The sequence below is a fragment of the Dendrobates tinctorius genome, unplaced genomic scaffold, assembly GCF_039654945.1.
Source record: "Dendrobates tinctorius isolate UK_male_01 unplaced genomic scaffold, ASM3965494v1 ptg000111l, whole genome shotgun sequence".
Classification (NCBI taxonomy): Eukaryota; Metazoa; Chordata; class Amphibia; order Anura; family Dendrobatidae; genus Dendrobates; species Dendrobates tinctorius.
In genome coordinates, this window is record NW_027361779.1 from 26,302,816 (window position 1) to 26,320,614 (window position 17,799).

Sequence of the window (17,799 nt, forward strand, 5' to 3'; positions counted from 1 at the left end):
ACTGGCAGGCAATCCCCACATGTTTATTGGCTATCTAAAAAGCACCAAACATGCAGGGAGGTGTCTCGAGCTCCTGTTCGAGCACTCAAAAAATACTTGCCGAGTAACGAGCATCTTGAGCACACTGATGCTCGAGCGAACGAATAGTGACAAGTACGCTCGCTCATCACTATCTCCTGCTCATAAAACACTCATTATATTGAAACTACAGCACACCGCCTAATAAGTGACACACCCTTGGAGTCAGGTTTACTTGTCCTTTATTATCTGCTTTCAATTAAATGGCAAAAGCGTCTCCCTTTAAGAAGCTCCTTTACATGTATTTTATTAGTATCCATTAAATTTTGAATATTTAACCCCTTCCCAACATTTGCAGTATATATACATCATGTTCAGTACTTTCCCGACTGATGCAGTATATACGTTAAAGTGGTCTCCGGCAAAGAGGCTGTGCGCCGACTATTTCCGCCGGTTCTCAGCTGATTCTGACAGCTGACACCCGACATTTAGTGAAGGAGCAGTGCCCCCACTGCTTCTGGCTTTTTATCCCATTAAATTCTGCAATCAATATCGATCCCAGCATTTAGCAGGCATGCAGAGGGAGGAAGCCCCCTCTGCCCTCCGATCGGCATCCCCCGAAACGTCATTGCGAGGGCCAGATCGTTGCCATGGTGACCCAGTGTCATTGTGACGGTATCTGGGTCACCAGAGCTAGCATACTTTTTACACCATGCCCAGATCATAGTGAAGCAAGTTTGTCAGTGCAGCTTTAGTTTATAAAGCATTGCAATTCTCTTGCGTTGCTATGCTTTATAAGCGATCAGACTGCAAAAAGTGGAAGTCCCATATTGGGACAAAGTGAAAAAGCGGAAAAAATATATATAATTATTATTTTAAAAAAGTGACACAAGAAGAATGATACAAAAAATGTTGTACACATGAATAAATATTTTTATGAAAAAAAAAAAGTGCACATATTTTGTATCGCTGTGTCCGGAACGACCCAACCTATAAAACTGTCCCACTAGTTAACCCCTTAGTGAACGCCGTCAAAAAATAACAAATTGGGGCAAAAAAAAAATGCTTTATCATCATACTGCTGAACAAAAAAAGGAATAAAACTCTATCAAAAAGATGAATGTAAATAACTATGGTATCTCTGAAAACACCATCTTGTCCTGCAAAAAACAAGCCACCATACAGCTCCATCAGTGGTGAAATAAAAAAGTTAGAGCTCTCAGAAAAAAGTAATGCAAAAATAATTTTTTTCTATAAAGTAGTTTTTATTGTAAAAAAGTGCAAAAACATAAAAAAGCTATAAATGTGGTATCACTTTAATCATATTGACACGAAGAATAAAGCTACCTTATCAATTTTACCACATGCATAATGACATAAAAAAAGAAAAAATTCCTGAATTGCTGACTTTTGTTAATTCTGCCTCCTAATGATCGAAATAGAAAGCAATAAAAAATTCATATGCCCAAAAATGGTACTAATAAAAATGTCTACTCCCCAAAAAAACCAAGCCCATACATGACTGTCGGATGAAATATGGAAAAATTAGAGCTCTCAATATATGGCGATGCGAAAGCTATTTTTTTGGGGGAAAAAAAGCTGCTTTTAGTGTGTGACAGCAGCCAAACATAAAAACCCAATATAAACCTGGAATTCCTTTAATCGCACTGACTCGAAGAATGAAGTAGTCTAATCACTTATACCGCATGAGGAATGGCATAAAAAATAAATTTTTTCACCTGCTGTTCAATTTTTTTCATTTTGCCTCCAAAAGATCATGTAAAGCTTAACTCGCATTTATCCTGCGCTGAGCGCTTATATCTGGGTTTCCATATAAATCTCTGAAATTCGTGATTCAGAAAGGATACTCTGTGGAAGATTCCCTATAATGAGGCAGATGGAGGGACTGTGCATGCTGTCTGGCCTCTGATCCAGCGGTGTTCGTTTTTTCAGTGTGCCATCGGCCTCAGTTTTGTGCAGTTTGGGGAAAAAAAGGACAATTCTGAACAGAGGCTAGACGGAATCCAGAGTAAATTTTGCTGCCTCATTATAGTGAATGGATCCCTCCGGGGTTTCATCTGAATTATGTCACTCAGAGATTCCGATGGAAGCCCGAATGTAAGTGCTCAGCATAGACCGCAGGATAAATGTGATCCCAAACATTATGTAAAACGTTCCAAATAGAAGCTTCTACTCCATCCACAAGAAAGCAAGTCACCACTGATTTTTGCCATCTGTTAATGGAAATAAGGGGGATTACATGTTTCTGGTAGAACAAAGGCTCTGGAATAGCTACATGGCTCCTTGCCACCCTCCCTTCTGAGCACCACAGGTGCATGAGTTTGGCACAAAGTACTCTAACGTACTGGTCACAATAACTGCAGTTTGCAATTTTCACTGAGCAACATCCACTGGTGCTTGTTTCTGGAAAACACCCATGGAGTCAAAACATCACTACACCTGTAGATAATTTCCAAAATGGGGGCACTTGAGGGGGAATTCTGTCCTTCTAGCACTTAGGGGTTCTGCATATGGAGTTCACAAACTATTCTTGGAAAATCTGCACTCCAGGAGGCAAATAGCGCTCCGTTCCTCCCAAGTCTCGCCTTATGGCTATACAGTACTGCCTAGCCACAAATGGAATATTTCTACATTTAGCAGAAATTGTGGGACAAATTTTGGTGTCATTGTATCCTATTTCTCAGTGTGAAAAAGTAAAATCTGGGGCTAAAACAAAAATTTGGTGGTAAGAAATGGAATTCTTTTTTTTCTTTACTGACCAAATGGTATAAAACTTTGTGACCCTCCTGTGGTGTTAATATGATCATTGCATCCCTCGATGAATTAATTGAGAGGTGTAGTTTTTAAAATAGGGTCTCTTATGAGGATTGTGTTGCTCTGGCACCTTTTGGAGCTCTGCCAATGTTACATGGCACCCTCAAACTAGTACACCAAAATCTGAACCCCAATATAGTGCTTCTTCCTTTCTGAGTTTAGCACTGTGCCTCAAAAGTAGTTTTCGACCACATATGGAGTATTGGCGTAGTCAGGAGAAATTGCACAACAAATTTTCGGGTCCATTTTCTCCAGGCGATCCTAAAAATTGGGGCTAAAACAAAATTTTTATGAGAAATATATATTTTTTCATTTTCACAGATCAACATTTTAAAATTCTGTAAAGCACCTGTGGGTTCAAGGTGCTCACCACACAGCTAGATAAATCCCTTGAGGGGTATAGTTTTCAAAATGGGGTCACTTTTGAGGTGTTTTCCACTGTTTAGGTTGTTGGGGCTTTCTGAATGCAACATAACACACACAGACGATTCCATCAAATTCTGCGTTCCAAAACTTCCTTTCTAAACCCTGTCGTGTGCCCAAACAGTAGTTTTTCCCCACATATGGAGTATCAATGTACTCAGGAGAAATTGCACATGAAATTGAGGTCCATTTTCTCTTATCTATGTGAAAATAAAAAAAAATCGGGGCTAAAAGAACATTATTGTGTGTGTCCCCCCCTTTTAACATTTTCACTCTGTTATAAACTTCTGTGAAGCACCTGGGGGTTCAAGATGCTCACTACATATCTAGAGAAGTTCCCTGAGGGGTTTAGTTTCCAAAATGATTTCACTTGTGGGGGGGGTTTGACTTTTTAGGCACATCAGGGACTCTCCAAATTTGACATGGTGTCCAACAAATTTTACATTCAAAAGGTCAAATGGTGCTCCTTACCTTCCGAGCCCTTGCAGTGCGCCCAGTGTTTGTTTTCTCACACATATAGGCATGCTCAAGAGAAATTGCACAACAAATTTTGGGGCCATTTTCTCCTTTTACACTTGTGAAAATAAAAAATTTGTGAAAAGTTCATTTTTCCCCCTTTAATTCCTGTGAAGCATCTGAAGGGTTAATAAACTTCTTGAATTTGGTTTTGAGCACCTTGAGGGGGTGCAGTTTTTAGAATGATGTCACTTTTTGTTATTTTATGTCTTATAGACCTCTCAAAGTTGCTTCAAATGTTAGGTGGTTCCTTTAAAAATGGTTTTGTAAATGGTGTTGTAAAATTGAGAAATCGCTGGTCAACTTTTAGCCCTTATAACTTCCTAACAAAAAATAAAAATTGTCTTGAAAATTGTGCTGATGTAAAGTAAACATGTGGGAAATGTTATTTATTGACTATTTTGTGTGACTTAAATCTGATTTTAAGGGCATAAAAATTAAAAGTTTGAAAATAGCAAAATTTAAAAACTTTACGTCAGATTTTCGTTTTTTTTTTTTCACAAATAAGCGCAAGTTATATCGACGAAATGTTACCACTATTATGAAGTACAATATGTCACGAGAAAACAATATCCGAATCAGTGGGATATGTTGAAGTGTTCCAGATTTTTTACCTCATAAAGTGACAGTAGTGAGAATGGTAAAATTTGGCTTGGTCATGAAGGTGAAAACAGGCTCGTGGGTGGAGGGGTTAGTGTAGGGAAAAGAGAACAAATCTTGAACCCACATCAAATACTGCTCTATAAGTTCCTGTGCAGTCAAATGGGTCTGCACCTATATGGTACAGTGGACACAATGCTCTCTGAGAAAAACCCATGATAATAGTTCATGAACAGGAGAAAAAGAAGGTGGCACTCACCGCTCCTGTTAAACATTTTGCTGGGGAGAGGTGTGGTGAGCAGGAGGAATGGACAACGGCTGTTTTGCGCTGATTGCGCTTCAGCGGTTTCTGATTTGAGAAGGAAATGATGTGAGAGACAGTTAAACCTTGAGTGTCGCACCTGATACAATATATTGTTCCATTGACACTTACTATCCTACAAGGTGGACGAGAACTCCAGACAGGTTAACCCTTCAAGCAAAAAGAAAAACCAAAAACCCAAACATACAGAAAAAACACCAAAACATACAAAAGACAGTCATGTCCAGCTTACCATTAAAACCCATCGGACTTTGCACTTTCGTGCGCAGCTTCCCTCATCAAGAGTGATTTGTGCAGATTCCCACCCTGTGCTGACGGCCTAACCCTTTCCAACCCAGCAAAGCGCATTACCTCTGGGTTCCCTCCATGGACATCAATGTGTTGTATCAAACGTGATGAGCCTTTGCCGTAGTAACTGACGTAAAATACTCCCTGACAAATAACGTGGGATCGTTTTGCCGACGTAAAGAACCTGTAGGGGCAGAGGATAATGTACACTACAAAGCGGGTTCTGCAGGAAATGAAGTGTTCGCTGGATAAGGTCTCCTATTCTTAAAGTTGGAGAGGTAAGATGATAAGGGCAAAAACTACAGGTGCTACATTCATGGTTACCTGTAGGTTGTAGTGTGTCTAGCCAATTTTGGGTTCTGTTTTTATTCGACTATAAACTAGCATGTCTTTAACATTTTTGCTTCTCTTGCAAGATATAAGCGGTTCACGTGCCACTACATCTGCAATTACATTGTCCCTCTCTAGAATGTGCCATTGTCTGTTAATGATGGATCTAATGTGCTTGTCTATGGGACCATATTCGAAACTGAAAGTAAATCTCTTATCTATCTTCTTTCTGTCTGATTCTTTTTCAATAGATCTACAGTTGTGGCCAAAAGTATTGACACCCCTGCAATTCTGTCAGATAATACTCAGTTTCTTCCTGAAAATGATTGCAAACACAAATTATTTGGTATTATTATCTTCATTTAATTTGTCTTAAATGAAAAAACACAAAAGAGAATGAAGCAAAAAGCAAAACATTGATCATTTCACACACACAGCTCCAAAAATGGTCCAGACAAAAGTATTGGCACCCTCAGCCTAATAATTGGTCGCAGTAATTTTGGCTAAAGGTTGTGTAACCATCAATCAGTTTCTTACAATGCTCTGCTGGAATTTTAGACCTTTCTTCTTTGGCAAACTGCTCCAGGTCCCTGATATTAGAAGGGTGCCTTCTCCAAACTGCCATTTTTAGATCTCTCCACAGGTGTTCTATGGGATTCAGGTCTGGACTCATTGCTGGCCACCTTAGAAGTCTCCAGTGCTTTCTCTCAAACTATTTTCTAGTGCTTTTTGAAGTGTGTATTGGGTCATTGTCCTGCTGGAAGACCCATGACCTCTGAGGGAGACCCAGCTTTCTCACACTGGGCCCTACATTATGCTGCAAAATTTGTTGGTAGTCTTCTGACTTCATAATGCCATGCACACGGTCAAGCAGTCCAGTGCCAGAGGCAGCAAAGCAACCCCAAAACATCAGGGAACCTCCGCCATGTTTGACTGTAGTGACCGTGTTCTTTTCTTTGAATGCCTTTTTTTCTCCTGTAAACTTTATGTTGATGCCTTTGCCCAAAAAGCTCTACTTTTGTCTTATCTGACCAGAGAACATTCTTCCAAAACATTTTAGGCTTTTTCAGGTAAGTTTTGGCAAACTCCAGCCTGGCTTTTTTATGTCTCGGGGTAAGAAGTGGAGTCTTCCTGGGTCTCCTACCATACAGTCCCTTTTCTTTCAGACGCCGACGGATAGTACGGGTTGACACTGTTGTACCCTCGGACTGCAGGGCAGCTTGAACTTGTTTGGATGTTAGTCGAGGTTCTTTATCCAACATCCGCACAATCTTGCGTTGAAATCTCTTGTCAATTTTTCTTTTCCGTCCACATCTAGGGAGGTTAGCCACACTGCCATGGGCTTTAAACTTCTTGATGACACTGCGCATGGTAGACACAGGAACATTCAGGTCTTTGGAGATGGACTTGTAGCCTTGAGATTGCTCATGCTTCCTCACAATTTGGTTTCTCAAGTCCTCAGACAGTTCTTTGGTCTTCTTTCTTTTCTCCATGCTCAATGTGGTACACACAAGGACACAGGACAGAGGTTGAGTCAACTTTAATCCATGTCAACTGACAGCAAGTGTGATTTAGTTATTGCCAACACCTGTTAGGTGCCACAGGTAAGTTACAGGTGCTGTAGCCCCAGCTGGAAAATCTTTCTTTTAATTCTTGTGCCTGTTCTGAAAACTGCGTGCCATTGCTGTTTATTCTTTTCAGTCTTAGAAATTGGCTAAACTGTACAGCTTTTGTGTGTCAGGTGGGAACTACTGTAATGTAAAATAGAATTAGTTGAGGAGGGTTTTCTGTCTACCTCTGTCACTATGGACCCGTCTTGGATTGTCAATTCCACATCTAATAATTCTAATTTCAAACCCTCAAACGTGGATGTAAATTTCAGGTTCATGTAATTTGTTAAGTTTTAAGGTAAGCTAACAACTCCATGAATAAATCCAAAGGGTTGAAATTTATATTGCTCTGGGTAGAATGTTGTCATCTGTTGTTTTATCCATGTAACTCCTTCACATAATGATGGCTGTTTCTTTCTTTCTTAGGTGTCCACTGTACTCATGGCTTTAATAGAACTGGTTTCTTAATCTGTGCCTTTTTAGTTGAGAAGATGGATTGGAGGTAAGAGTTTGTATCCTCCAAAACATTGCCTTCACATCTGCAACTTATTTGACCCCCAAGTTAATAAATTGGCTCACCCATATAAAAAAATACCTGCTCCCACTTTAGCTTGTAGCTCTGTTTAAAAGCTCTGTTCACATACTGGCGTCTGTTTAAGATGGGAACCCCAAAGCTATGCCATAGATGACAGATAGATCCAACCCTTTAACTTTATGGGGTCTTTCAATGTTGTGTAGTTCTTGCCTTGAACAGCGAGAATCCCCTAACACACGTGAGCCGGACGTTTAACGGGGGTTGTATCTGTACATTCACAGCATGTCCCTATATACAGAGGCTACTTGTAACTGTGCAAAAATTCATTATTACCAAGGATCTACATGCAGAAAAGGCAGAGAGGGAACCATTTAAGACTCCCCGTATTGCCTGATCCCAGTCAAATTAGCCCAATTTTTCAGCTCTTTTTCCACAATATAAATAATGCCCACAGCTACTAATGTTGCTAAAAGTAGTAAAAAATTCAGACTCAAACACTTAACTACCCACCTTGCCAGAGCTTCGTCCCCTATCCTCCCTCGCTGGGCTTCTGTTTATCTTGGCTGCGGTGACCAATCACAGGCCTTGGCAATCTTGTATTGTATGTCACTGAGGCGAGTGGCTGCAGCGGTCACATGGTGTGTATAGGCATCACTGCTGATACCAAAGTAAACTAAATATTAGCCGGTTGGGCAGGATATCCTGTATTTGACAGGTAGAAGAGGATACGTGTGAGTATTCTTTAATCCAGATCATTTAACTGTGCTGCAGCCTGAAATTTGGTCTGTTCCACTATATGTATGGGCTTGATTCCCTATTTTTTCTATGGCTCATACAGGTCTCATGGTACACGCGGTTCATGCTATCTTTATATTTGTATGTTTATATCTCCAATAAAGATTGATGTTTTTTTTTATTAATTATAGGTTTGTGAAGTGGTGTCTTTTTTTATTGTCTCTTTGTGACGTGGTGTCTTTTGGATAATTCTTGCCCCTTTTTTTTATATGTTTCATGAGCACCTATTTGCTATTATGATGGAATTGCTTCAGGCTATCTGAGGCCCCTCTGATAAATTGATATGTTGGTGGACACTATTTTAATTTACCTATCTGGTAGCTGTGTCCAACTTTTTAAACTTATTTGAAATCCCCTTTAATGTGTAGTAGAGATATGGTGTGCAGGAGCTCTTTTCCTATGGACGGATGACTGTTTTCCTGGTATATTTAAACTTTATATGAAACGGTACAATGCCAACTTATGCTGTGGCGGTAAGTAAGTGGTCTTCTTTGACGGCCTTGTTGTTTTTGTACAGCTCATGTTGTTGCAGATTGCCTTCCTTGTACTCTTCCTTGCTCCTGACATTTGCCCTGTCAGTTTCTAATTGTTCTGTTTACTTGCTTGGTTTATATAATTGCTTCACTCTCCTCCAAAATGTTTAGGCTCAAAGTGTTCTTTCAATATTTTTCTCTGGCATTTTAATTTGATTACATATAATCTGGCAATTAAGCTAAAGCCACAAATCAGAACTCAGACATTAGCAGCGTCTCCTTAAGGCAGTTAAGCAGGCGTAAAAAGGTATTTATGCAATGTTAGGACAAACGGTTTGCAGGATGTTCTCTGTCCGATAATTTATTTTTCCATTTTGTTCTTTTAATGTGCGTTTTTAGTTGTCAACTACTTTTTAATATGGTGATGTGTATTTGTATATGTGCCCATAATGCTTGGCCTTATGTATTTTTGCATGAAGCATTGAGTTTTGATGTTCGTTAACTTTATTGGTTTTTCTAAATAAAAAAAATTAAAAGGGAGTAAATGGACATGTTATAGGGTTACTCCCACATTAAAAGGTAATCACTTATCCATAGGTTAACTGACAAGTAGAGTTGATCCAAAAAAATTGGCAGGACCTTGCTCCACTGGCCACATCAGTAGTTCATTGCTGCCAGACCAAAGGCCTGTAAACCTCCCCTCTCATACCTGTCTGCATCGCCAACACCTTTTTGAACTCATTATTGTGGATTAACACGCACAGATGACATCTCACTGGTCTACTATTCAGAAGAAGCTCCAGAGGTGCCATCAAGTAGGAGAAGTTCTGCAGGGCTCTGACCCAGGTGCCATGGACTACAGACATAGTCAGGGTCCTACAAATCTTTTTTTGCTCACCTCTACTGATTATCTTGATTTTTGTTTGCCCATCATTGGGACCCTCACCAATACTGAGAAATGAGCTGTATAATGCCCTGTCGAAGTTCATTGTCTATGGGCCTTGTAGAGATGGCCTATTGCTGTACTCTGCCATTTCCAGCAGTCATACACACAGTAATTGGGCTCAAGCTTTTAAAGCCAAGTTCTTGGGATCATTCGTAGTCCCAGCTGCGGACCCCCAGCAAATCAGCTAATCAGTTATCCTTAGAATAAGTGATAAGTTCTTAAAGGGAATGTATCCTCAGAATCTAATCTATTTGTTTTCTATCACATTTTTACATTAAACATTTATATTTTCCTTATCACTTTAATTCAGTTTTTACACTTTTCACTAGACCTACTTTTAGATTCAGGTTTCCTGGTCTTTGCAACGGTAGCTTGGACATAAACCGCAATAGACTGTCTATGACACTATTGATTTATTGAGATTTTTTTCTAATCTGTGCAAAGGTCTTTGTGATGGAGAGGAGGCGAGCTGTAACCATGTATGTTAGCTACTGTATATAAATCCAAAGGGAGTTCGTAGCTATATTCCGCGCTGCCGCTTTAGACAAATTCCAGGAGAATGCGGTATGATTGCAGTGGTTTTATTCTACGTGTTTCAGGGGTCTCATGCCCCCTTCATCAGGAAATACCACCTTTGGTCGCTGTTCTTGGATACACTACTCACACAAAGTTAAGGATATTTGGCTTTCAAGTGAAATTTCTTGAAGATTTAAAACGTTCCCGCTACAGTAATATTTTGTCTTGAAAATAAGGCATTTAAGTACCAACATATGCAATGGTGATTTCCTCATCTCAAAATATATATCGAGACAAATCCAACAACAGCAGTGGGTATACCCCTCAAAAATGTCAATGTCTCGGTAACTTGTCATGTTGGCATCAAGTACAGCTTGACAATGATGTATCATGCTGTTCACAAGTGGTTATTCTCTGCTGAGGCATGGCATCCCACTCTTCTTGAAGGGCGGCCCTCAGGTCATTGAGGTTCTGGGGTACAGAGCTGCAAGCGTATACATGGCGACTTATCTGATCCCATTGTTTTTCTAAGGGATTCAGGTCTGGAAAAAGGTGTACAGGTTTGCTCTCCCATTATGATTACCGCAGACTAGAAGTTCACTGTAGATCACCTCTCCAATTTGCCTAATGGCATCCATGTTTTCCCCTAGAGAAATATTGCTTGTGACCTCGTCTGTATATGTCATTTCTAAACAGTGGTTATTGTACTTCAGCTTTTGATGATTTTTCCATTTTATCTTTGTATGGCTTTTTCTATTGAACTATAGGCTATGTGCACACGCTGCAGATTGGTCTGCGGATTTTTTTTCTGCGGAACCGCAGGTAAAACCGCAAGTAAAATGACCTGCGGTTTTACCTGCGGATTCCTCTGCGGCTTTCCCTGCGGAGCATGTTTCTGTACACTGTCTGCAGAACTGCTACGGCCAAAACCGCAGCAAGAACCGCAGCAAAAACCGCAGCGTGTGCACATAGCCTTATATGTATTTGTTGTTTGTGATTCTAGCGCATGCATTTAGAACTTTGCTTCTTTTGTGTTTCTCCTATAAGCATCGAGGCTGCGGTAGCTACTTTTGCTCATACAAGGCCACCAGGTATTTATAAAGCGGATTACATAAGGGAGCTTTTTCAACGCTATGGAGATGTAGAAGATGCGCCCCCTCCTCCTGAGCTCCCAGAGTGGTGTTTTGAGGATGACGATGTGGACGATGAGGGGAATGGTATTGGTCAAGAGGCAGAGCCAGGGTCCTCAGGAACTGCTTTACACAGGAAGAAAAAAGAGAGATTAAAACTCGTAAGTTACTTATTTCTTTATTTTCTGTTCATATGATCTGTTTATCAAATTTTATTCTTTTAAAATGTGTCTGACATTCAAAAGATAGGTAATATGCTGCATTGTAGGGTGGCCATACACCGTGACATGTCCTCTCAATAATGGTGATATTTATGGCATTAATGAGGTATTTCTCAGGGCAGGGTCTGACAATTCCTGTCTCAGCAGTATAGCATAAACCAAGATGTTTTCCCTGTAAAAGTCATTGCTGCAAGTCTTCACCCTTTTAATGCATTCCTAACGAGCCCACTATATCCCACGGGCAGTTCTGTATATCTTACATTAAATCTTTGACATTTGGTGACTTTTTTTTTTAAATTATTCTAGCAATCTGAGTACTGGTTTATTAATTAAACAGGGCAGCCCCAGAATGATGATAGGTGTTCTTTAAGACCCCCATACACGTTCGATGTAAGATGGCTAGATCTGCTGATATCTGCAGGCTCGTTCAATGGTCAAATGTGTGTGAGGGTCTCCCAAGTCTTCCCTTACAGATGATATAGGGGGAGAATAAGATTCCAGCGCGTCTAATTTCAGACTGCGAAACTTTTTTGTTTTCGGCAAGATTAGCCTTTTTCAGAGTACACAGGAGCACTCGCTTTGCCTGTGTATGGAGGAGTTAGGAAAGAGAGCTGCTAATGATGAAACATCAATAGTAGAAAATTTTGACCATAGCACTCGTCTTGAATAAGTGTGGATCATGGTAATTTTGCACATAAGTAGACGCCTGGGACAAGGAGCTCACTTGGAAAGATACACAAGTAAAACATAGTACAGCAATCCAGGTGTGGGTGATACATAAAACTTTTATTCTGCCATACAGGATGCAGCATTTCAACCTAATGCACGTCTTTTTCAACCATACATACAAAATGGTGTAAATAGGTTTAAATTGCATAAATAATCAAGAGCACACCAATCAGGACTCTAGTTCACATCCCTTACTCCACCCACCACATGCATCAAAAGTACATAATATATATAAAATCACACAGTCCATAGCCTGTAATTGATAATTAGATATTTAAAATATTCCAGAATACATATCTTAATTATTGCACAAACACGGATTGCAAAGTCAAGTCTTCTGGAAGTGAGCCAGCGCTCTAATGGTGTATAAGCAATCTTGTCATCCAAGCAACCATATATCCGGTTAAAGGAACTCTGTGGGCCGTAGGCCAATGACAATGCGCATGCGCTGTCCAATCCTGGACTAGGCCATGACATGTCATCCAGCAACAAATAGTAAAATTTTTGTAATTATTATACAGACCACCGCACATTCCTGGGTGCCGTCCAATCCTGCACTAGGCCCCACGTCATCAACTAACCAAAGATCGCATGGTCTAACAATGATCACATGGTTTCAACGCTGCAATCAATCAACTGCATTTCAATACCATAAAAACCACAGTAACGTGATTGCAATATCATGGAGATCTGCCACCGTAAAGATGGTTGTCAAATGACTGTTAAAATGTTTTTGTATTGGGGGGTCAACAAGACCTGTCCTAACTGTACTCTTATGTTTACTAAAATGTGCCCATAATTCCATAGTAGTCTCATCCACATAGAATAACCCACATGGACAAGATTTTGAATTAGAAAACTCGATGAACATGAATATCCTTTATAATGTACGGTATCTCTTACCGCTAACTTTTCAACATATTACCAAAACGTTCGCATCCCAAGCATTGGAAATTACCCATCTAAGCATGCACAGAGTTGTTTGAACCTTTTTTTTTTTTTTTTTTTTCAAAGAACCAATATTGGACTCCAACCAGCCTTTCCTCAAATTGGTGCCCTGTCTTTATGATAAATGAGGTGGGAACTTAGTCATCAATTGTGCAATGTCGCTAGATAATTCAGTGCCTCTTAAGAATGCAAACCATCTATCCACTAAAGGGGCAATAAGTGGAGACATAAAGTCTTGTTGTCTTCGGAGTTTGGCATCTACGCATCAAAAGATCCTCCAGTTAAAGATTCAAAGCCTTAGCCTTAAATTTGTTTTTTTGTAGTTTGCTCCAAGGTAAAGATTATGGTAAATCCTTCTCCGTGGATGATTACTATCAAATTGAAGAATATTATTTCTATCGGTTGGTTTTACAAATAGTAGATCTGTACATAAGGGACCGTGCTGCTTATAAACCAAGGTATCCAGAAATTGTAATTCCTCAGTTGAATTTATTAAAGTAAACTTTAATTCTGTATATACCTCCAAAATCAAGAATCTCCTTAATATCACCATCCCACAGAAAAAACACCATCATATAGCTCTACCAGCTACGAACATGACTCCATTGAGGGAAACTGTACTCAAACCTGTCCTCAAAGTGCTGGGTTGGCTGATGGTTTCATATGTTGATGAAACCATCAGCCAACCCAGTGTTCCAGCAGTTATCAATTGTGTTTGGGTCCCCTTAGTCTAATGGTCCGTTTACACAGACCATCCGATGGCACCTTAATGCCGCCGATTGGTAAACTCTTACAGGTCAGTGGTCATTTAACTACCTATTTGCAAAGGCAGACCAAAATAAATGCTGCACATCAAGCGATCTACTCAAGGTTGCTCAGTGCACATAGGATGCCGTGGTTCTCCGTGGCGCAAGTCCTATTTACACAGTAAGATTCACTGCCAAAAACAATGATCTTTTATGCTGTGCAAAAGATCGTTTCAAATGATGAATGAGCTTTTTTGTACATTCAGTGGATGATTGGCAGCCTGTTACATTGCAATATAATCGTGAAATCAGCATTTTTAGCGATGCTTGTTCACAATCATCATGCCAGTGAATTGTACTTTAACAGTCTAGTTCACTTTTCTTCCTAATTGAATCCTGATCAGACATAATCAGCTTTCATCATGTTGACACATTAGGGTACGTCCGCATCTGCTCAATTCACAACAGAAGTTGACGTGCTGCAAATATTAAAATCTGCACAACCGGTCACTTTCCTATAGAAACATTCTACAAAATGGGGATAAGATTAGTTTGAAGCTCATCCACATGGCTGGTGGTATTGTATGCTTCTGCTTTTTTATTTTTATATAATTACACATGAAAAATCCCTAACCTATTTTCTGACAATGTTTCCAACTGAAATGGCCGTGGCTTGTAATTTGTACATTGTGTTACTTCTATAGTAAAGTTTCTGTCACTTTGAAATAAGCAGTTGTTTCTCAGGAGCTATTCCTCAGTTTATGACGTCTGTGAATATATGGAAGGTAGATGCCAGCTCACCTGGGCACAGTTATATTGGCACATGGAGATTCGTCCTGACTCGAGGTGAAGAGTTCAATAGGAAAATAGTGGTCTCCAGATAAAAATTTTTTTTCTTCTATTGAAAAATATTAAAATGACAACTCCATAAAAGAAAAGGAAGGGGGGTAGAAGTTTGACAGAAAAATGCAACGCATTTCGAACATGGCCTCTGTTACAAAGGCGCAAACACTATATACAGTATATACATTATTAAATCAGTGTTTGTATTCCCTGACATAGGGGAGATGCCCCTGAAGACAACTCTAGGAATGCGAACATCATTATAGTGTTTCACAGATAATTGGAAATGTTTACATACAACAGATTATCATAATTATAAAATCAGCAAAATAGGAAAAATATATAAATACAATACATATATAAGAACAGAGAAACAGAAATGCAAATATGTATTATTACTTCTAGTAATAAAACATCTTTGCGCATGTTCAAACCATCAGGAATGCCTAGACCAGTGGTGGTGAATCTATGGCATGCAGTGCCTTCCCTGTGGGCACAGGACGCTAGCCCCTATTTCAGCTGGATCTGCGTCCTCTGACACGCATCCGGCTGATGTGTATTGGTGTGCACAAACTTGCCGGGTTAGTGTGCAGCAATACATGCTGTTGGCCAATCAGAGGCCAGCAGCTATCGTCGGTGTACATGTGACGGGGCGCATGGCACTGAGTTGGCTTTGTGATTCAAAAGACAAGGTGGTGCTGTTGGAGCATGTGCATGGATTGCGGAACATATTTCTTTATATCTGCTCTCTGGTAACTCTGCTCCTTTCTGTGCCTGCTCTCTGCTGCCCCCGCCTGCTCTCTGTACAAGTTATTTTTTCTTTTTTTTTTTTATACTTCTTTATTTAAAGACTCACAACGAAATTCAGGTTAACATAATAATTGAAACCAGACAAGTAGACGAATACAAGCAATACAAGTTGTTTTTTTCTAAACTAAAACCTCAGTATTCAGGTTAAATTACCATGTTGGCACTTTGCCATAAATAAGCGTTTTTTGGGTTTCAGTTTGGGCACTTGGATTCTAAAAGGTTCGTCATCACATCTCTAAATTATACATCTAGAAAGCTTCCTTGGTGCGTAAGTGTCTCCTGTGGTTTCCTCCCCTCTAAAACTTCCTATGTTTATCGATACCAAAATCCTGTAGAGAAACAGTCTGTTTATTGTGATGTGTGATAAAGTGCTGAGATGCATGAGAAATTTCCCCACCTATTAGCTACGAATTCCCCCTTCTACGAGACCTATTGTATCAGGGACAGGTTTAATGACAGAACATTTGGGCGAATGGCTGGATTTTGCCCTCCGGCCATTGGCACAAAGAACCACGGGTTTTTTCAAAGATTTATGTGACATTCTAAAACGCTTTTCGAAGAAAACTTGGTCTAAAGCGTTTTCAAGGTTAAGCTGCGTCCTGTCATTGTACACGTCCATACTACGTGGTCTAGAATTCTGCTAGAGCAATTTTTCCATGGATCTCTAAAATTATATAATACAATTCACACTTTTTCATGAAGTGCAATTTTTTTTTCTTTTGATTAATCGTATTATTTGCAGAGAAGAGGCGTATCCATGGGTGCAAAATATTCTCCATCTTTAGCTAATTTAGTCGTGGCATACTGAGAAATAGAATTATTTCTTTTTTTGAGTCCAATCCTTTTTCTAAATATTTGGAATAACAGATACACTACCGTTCCAAATTTTGGGGTCACCCAGACAATTTTGTGTTTTCCATGAGAACTCATACATTCAATAATCAAATGAGTTGCCAAATGAATTTAAAATCCAGTCCAGACATTGACAAGGTTCGAAAAAAAGATTTTTATTTGAAATATTAATTTTCTCCTTCAAATTTTGCTTTTGTCAAAGAATGCTCCCTTTGCAGCAATTACAGCATTGCAGACCTTGGCATTCTAGCAGTTAATTTGTTTAGGTGATCTGGAGAAATTTCACCCCATGCTCCAGAAGCCACTCTCACCAGTTGGTTTGGCTTGATGGGCACTTTTTGCGTACCATACAGTCAAGCTGCTCCCACAACAGTTCAATGGGGTTGAGATCTGGTGACTGCACTGGCCACTCCATTACAGATAGAATACCAGCTGCCTGCTTCTTCCCTAAATAGTTCTTGCATAATTTGGAGGTTTGCTTTGGGTCATTGTCCTGTTGTAGGATGATATTGGCTCCAATCAATCGCTGTCCACAGGGTCTGGCATGGCGTTGCAAAATGGAGTGATAGCCTTCCTTATTCAAAATCTCTTTTTCTTTGCTCAAATCTCCCACTTTACCAGCACCAAAGCAACCCCAAACCATCACATTACCTCAACCATGCTTGACAGATGGCGTCAGGCACCCTTCCAGCATCTTTTCAGTTGTTCTGCGTCTCACCAATGTTCTTCTGTGTGATCCAAACACCTCAAACTTGGATTTGTCTGTCCGTAACACTTTTTTCCAATCGTCCTCTGTCCAATGTCTGTGTTCTTTTTTCCATATTAATCTTTTCTCCTTTTATTAGCCAGTCTCTGATATGGCTTTTTCTTTGTCACTCTGCCCTGAAGGCCAGCATCCCGGAGTCGCCTCTTCACTGTTGACGTTAACACTGGCGTTTTGGGTGTATTATTTATTGAAGCTGCCAGTTGAGGACCTGTGAGGCGTCAATTTCTCAAACTACAGACTCTAATGTACTTTTCTTGTTGCTCAGTTGTGCAGCGGGGCCTCCCACTTCTTTTTCTACACTGGTCAGAGCCTGTTTGTGCTCTCCTCTGAAGGGAGTAGTACACGCCGTTGTAGGAAATCTACAGTTTTCCCTTCACCCATGACAGCACTACATGAGAGAGGGATCCGCCCCGCCAGGACAGGAACCTACTGAAACATAAGGGGCGGCACCTCTCCCCCGCTTCAGTTGGGTTCCTGTCCTGGAACGGGATCCCAGTCTGACAGCGGCGGTGCCCGTCATGGACCAGAGCCGTGGCGACCTCCTGGG

At 40.1% G+C, this 17,799-nt stretch overlaps 1 protein-coding gene across 4 annotated transcripts in view; it reads left to right on the plus strand.

The window, feature by feature from the left end:
- The window catches only part of RNGTT (RNA guanylyltransferase and 5'-phosphatase), a 601,184-nt gene that overhangs the window by 51,926 nt on the left and 531,459 nt on the right, over window positions 1-17,799 (plus strand). For all 4 annotated transcript variants that reach the window (XM_073589590.1, XM_073589589.1, XM_073589588.1 and 1 more), the window contains exons 5-6: window positions 7,369-7,444; window positions 11,255-11,498. In XM_073589590.1, the coding sequence (XP_073445691.1) occupies window positions 7,369-7,444; window positions 11,255-11,498 (320 nt within the window). The remainder of the gene's footprint in view (window positions 1-7,368; window positions 7,445-11,254; window positions 11,499-17,799) is intronic.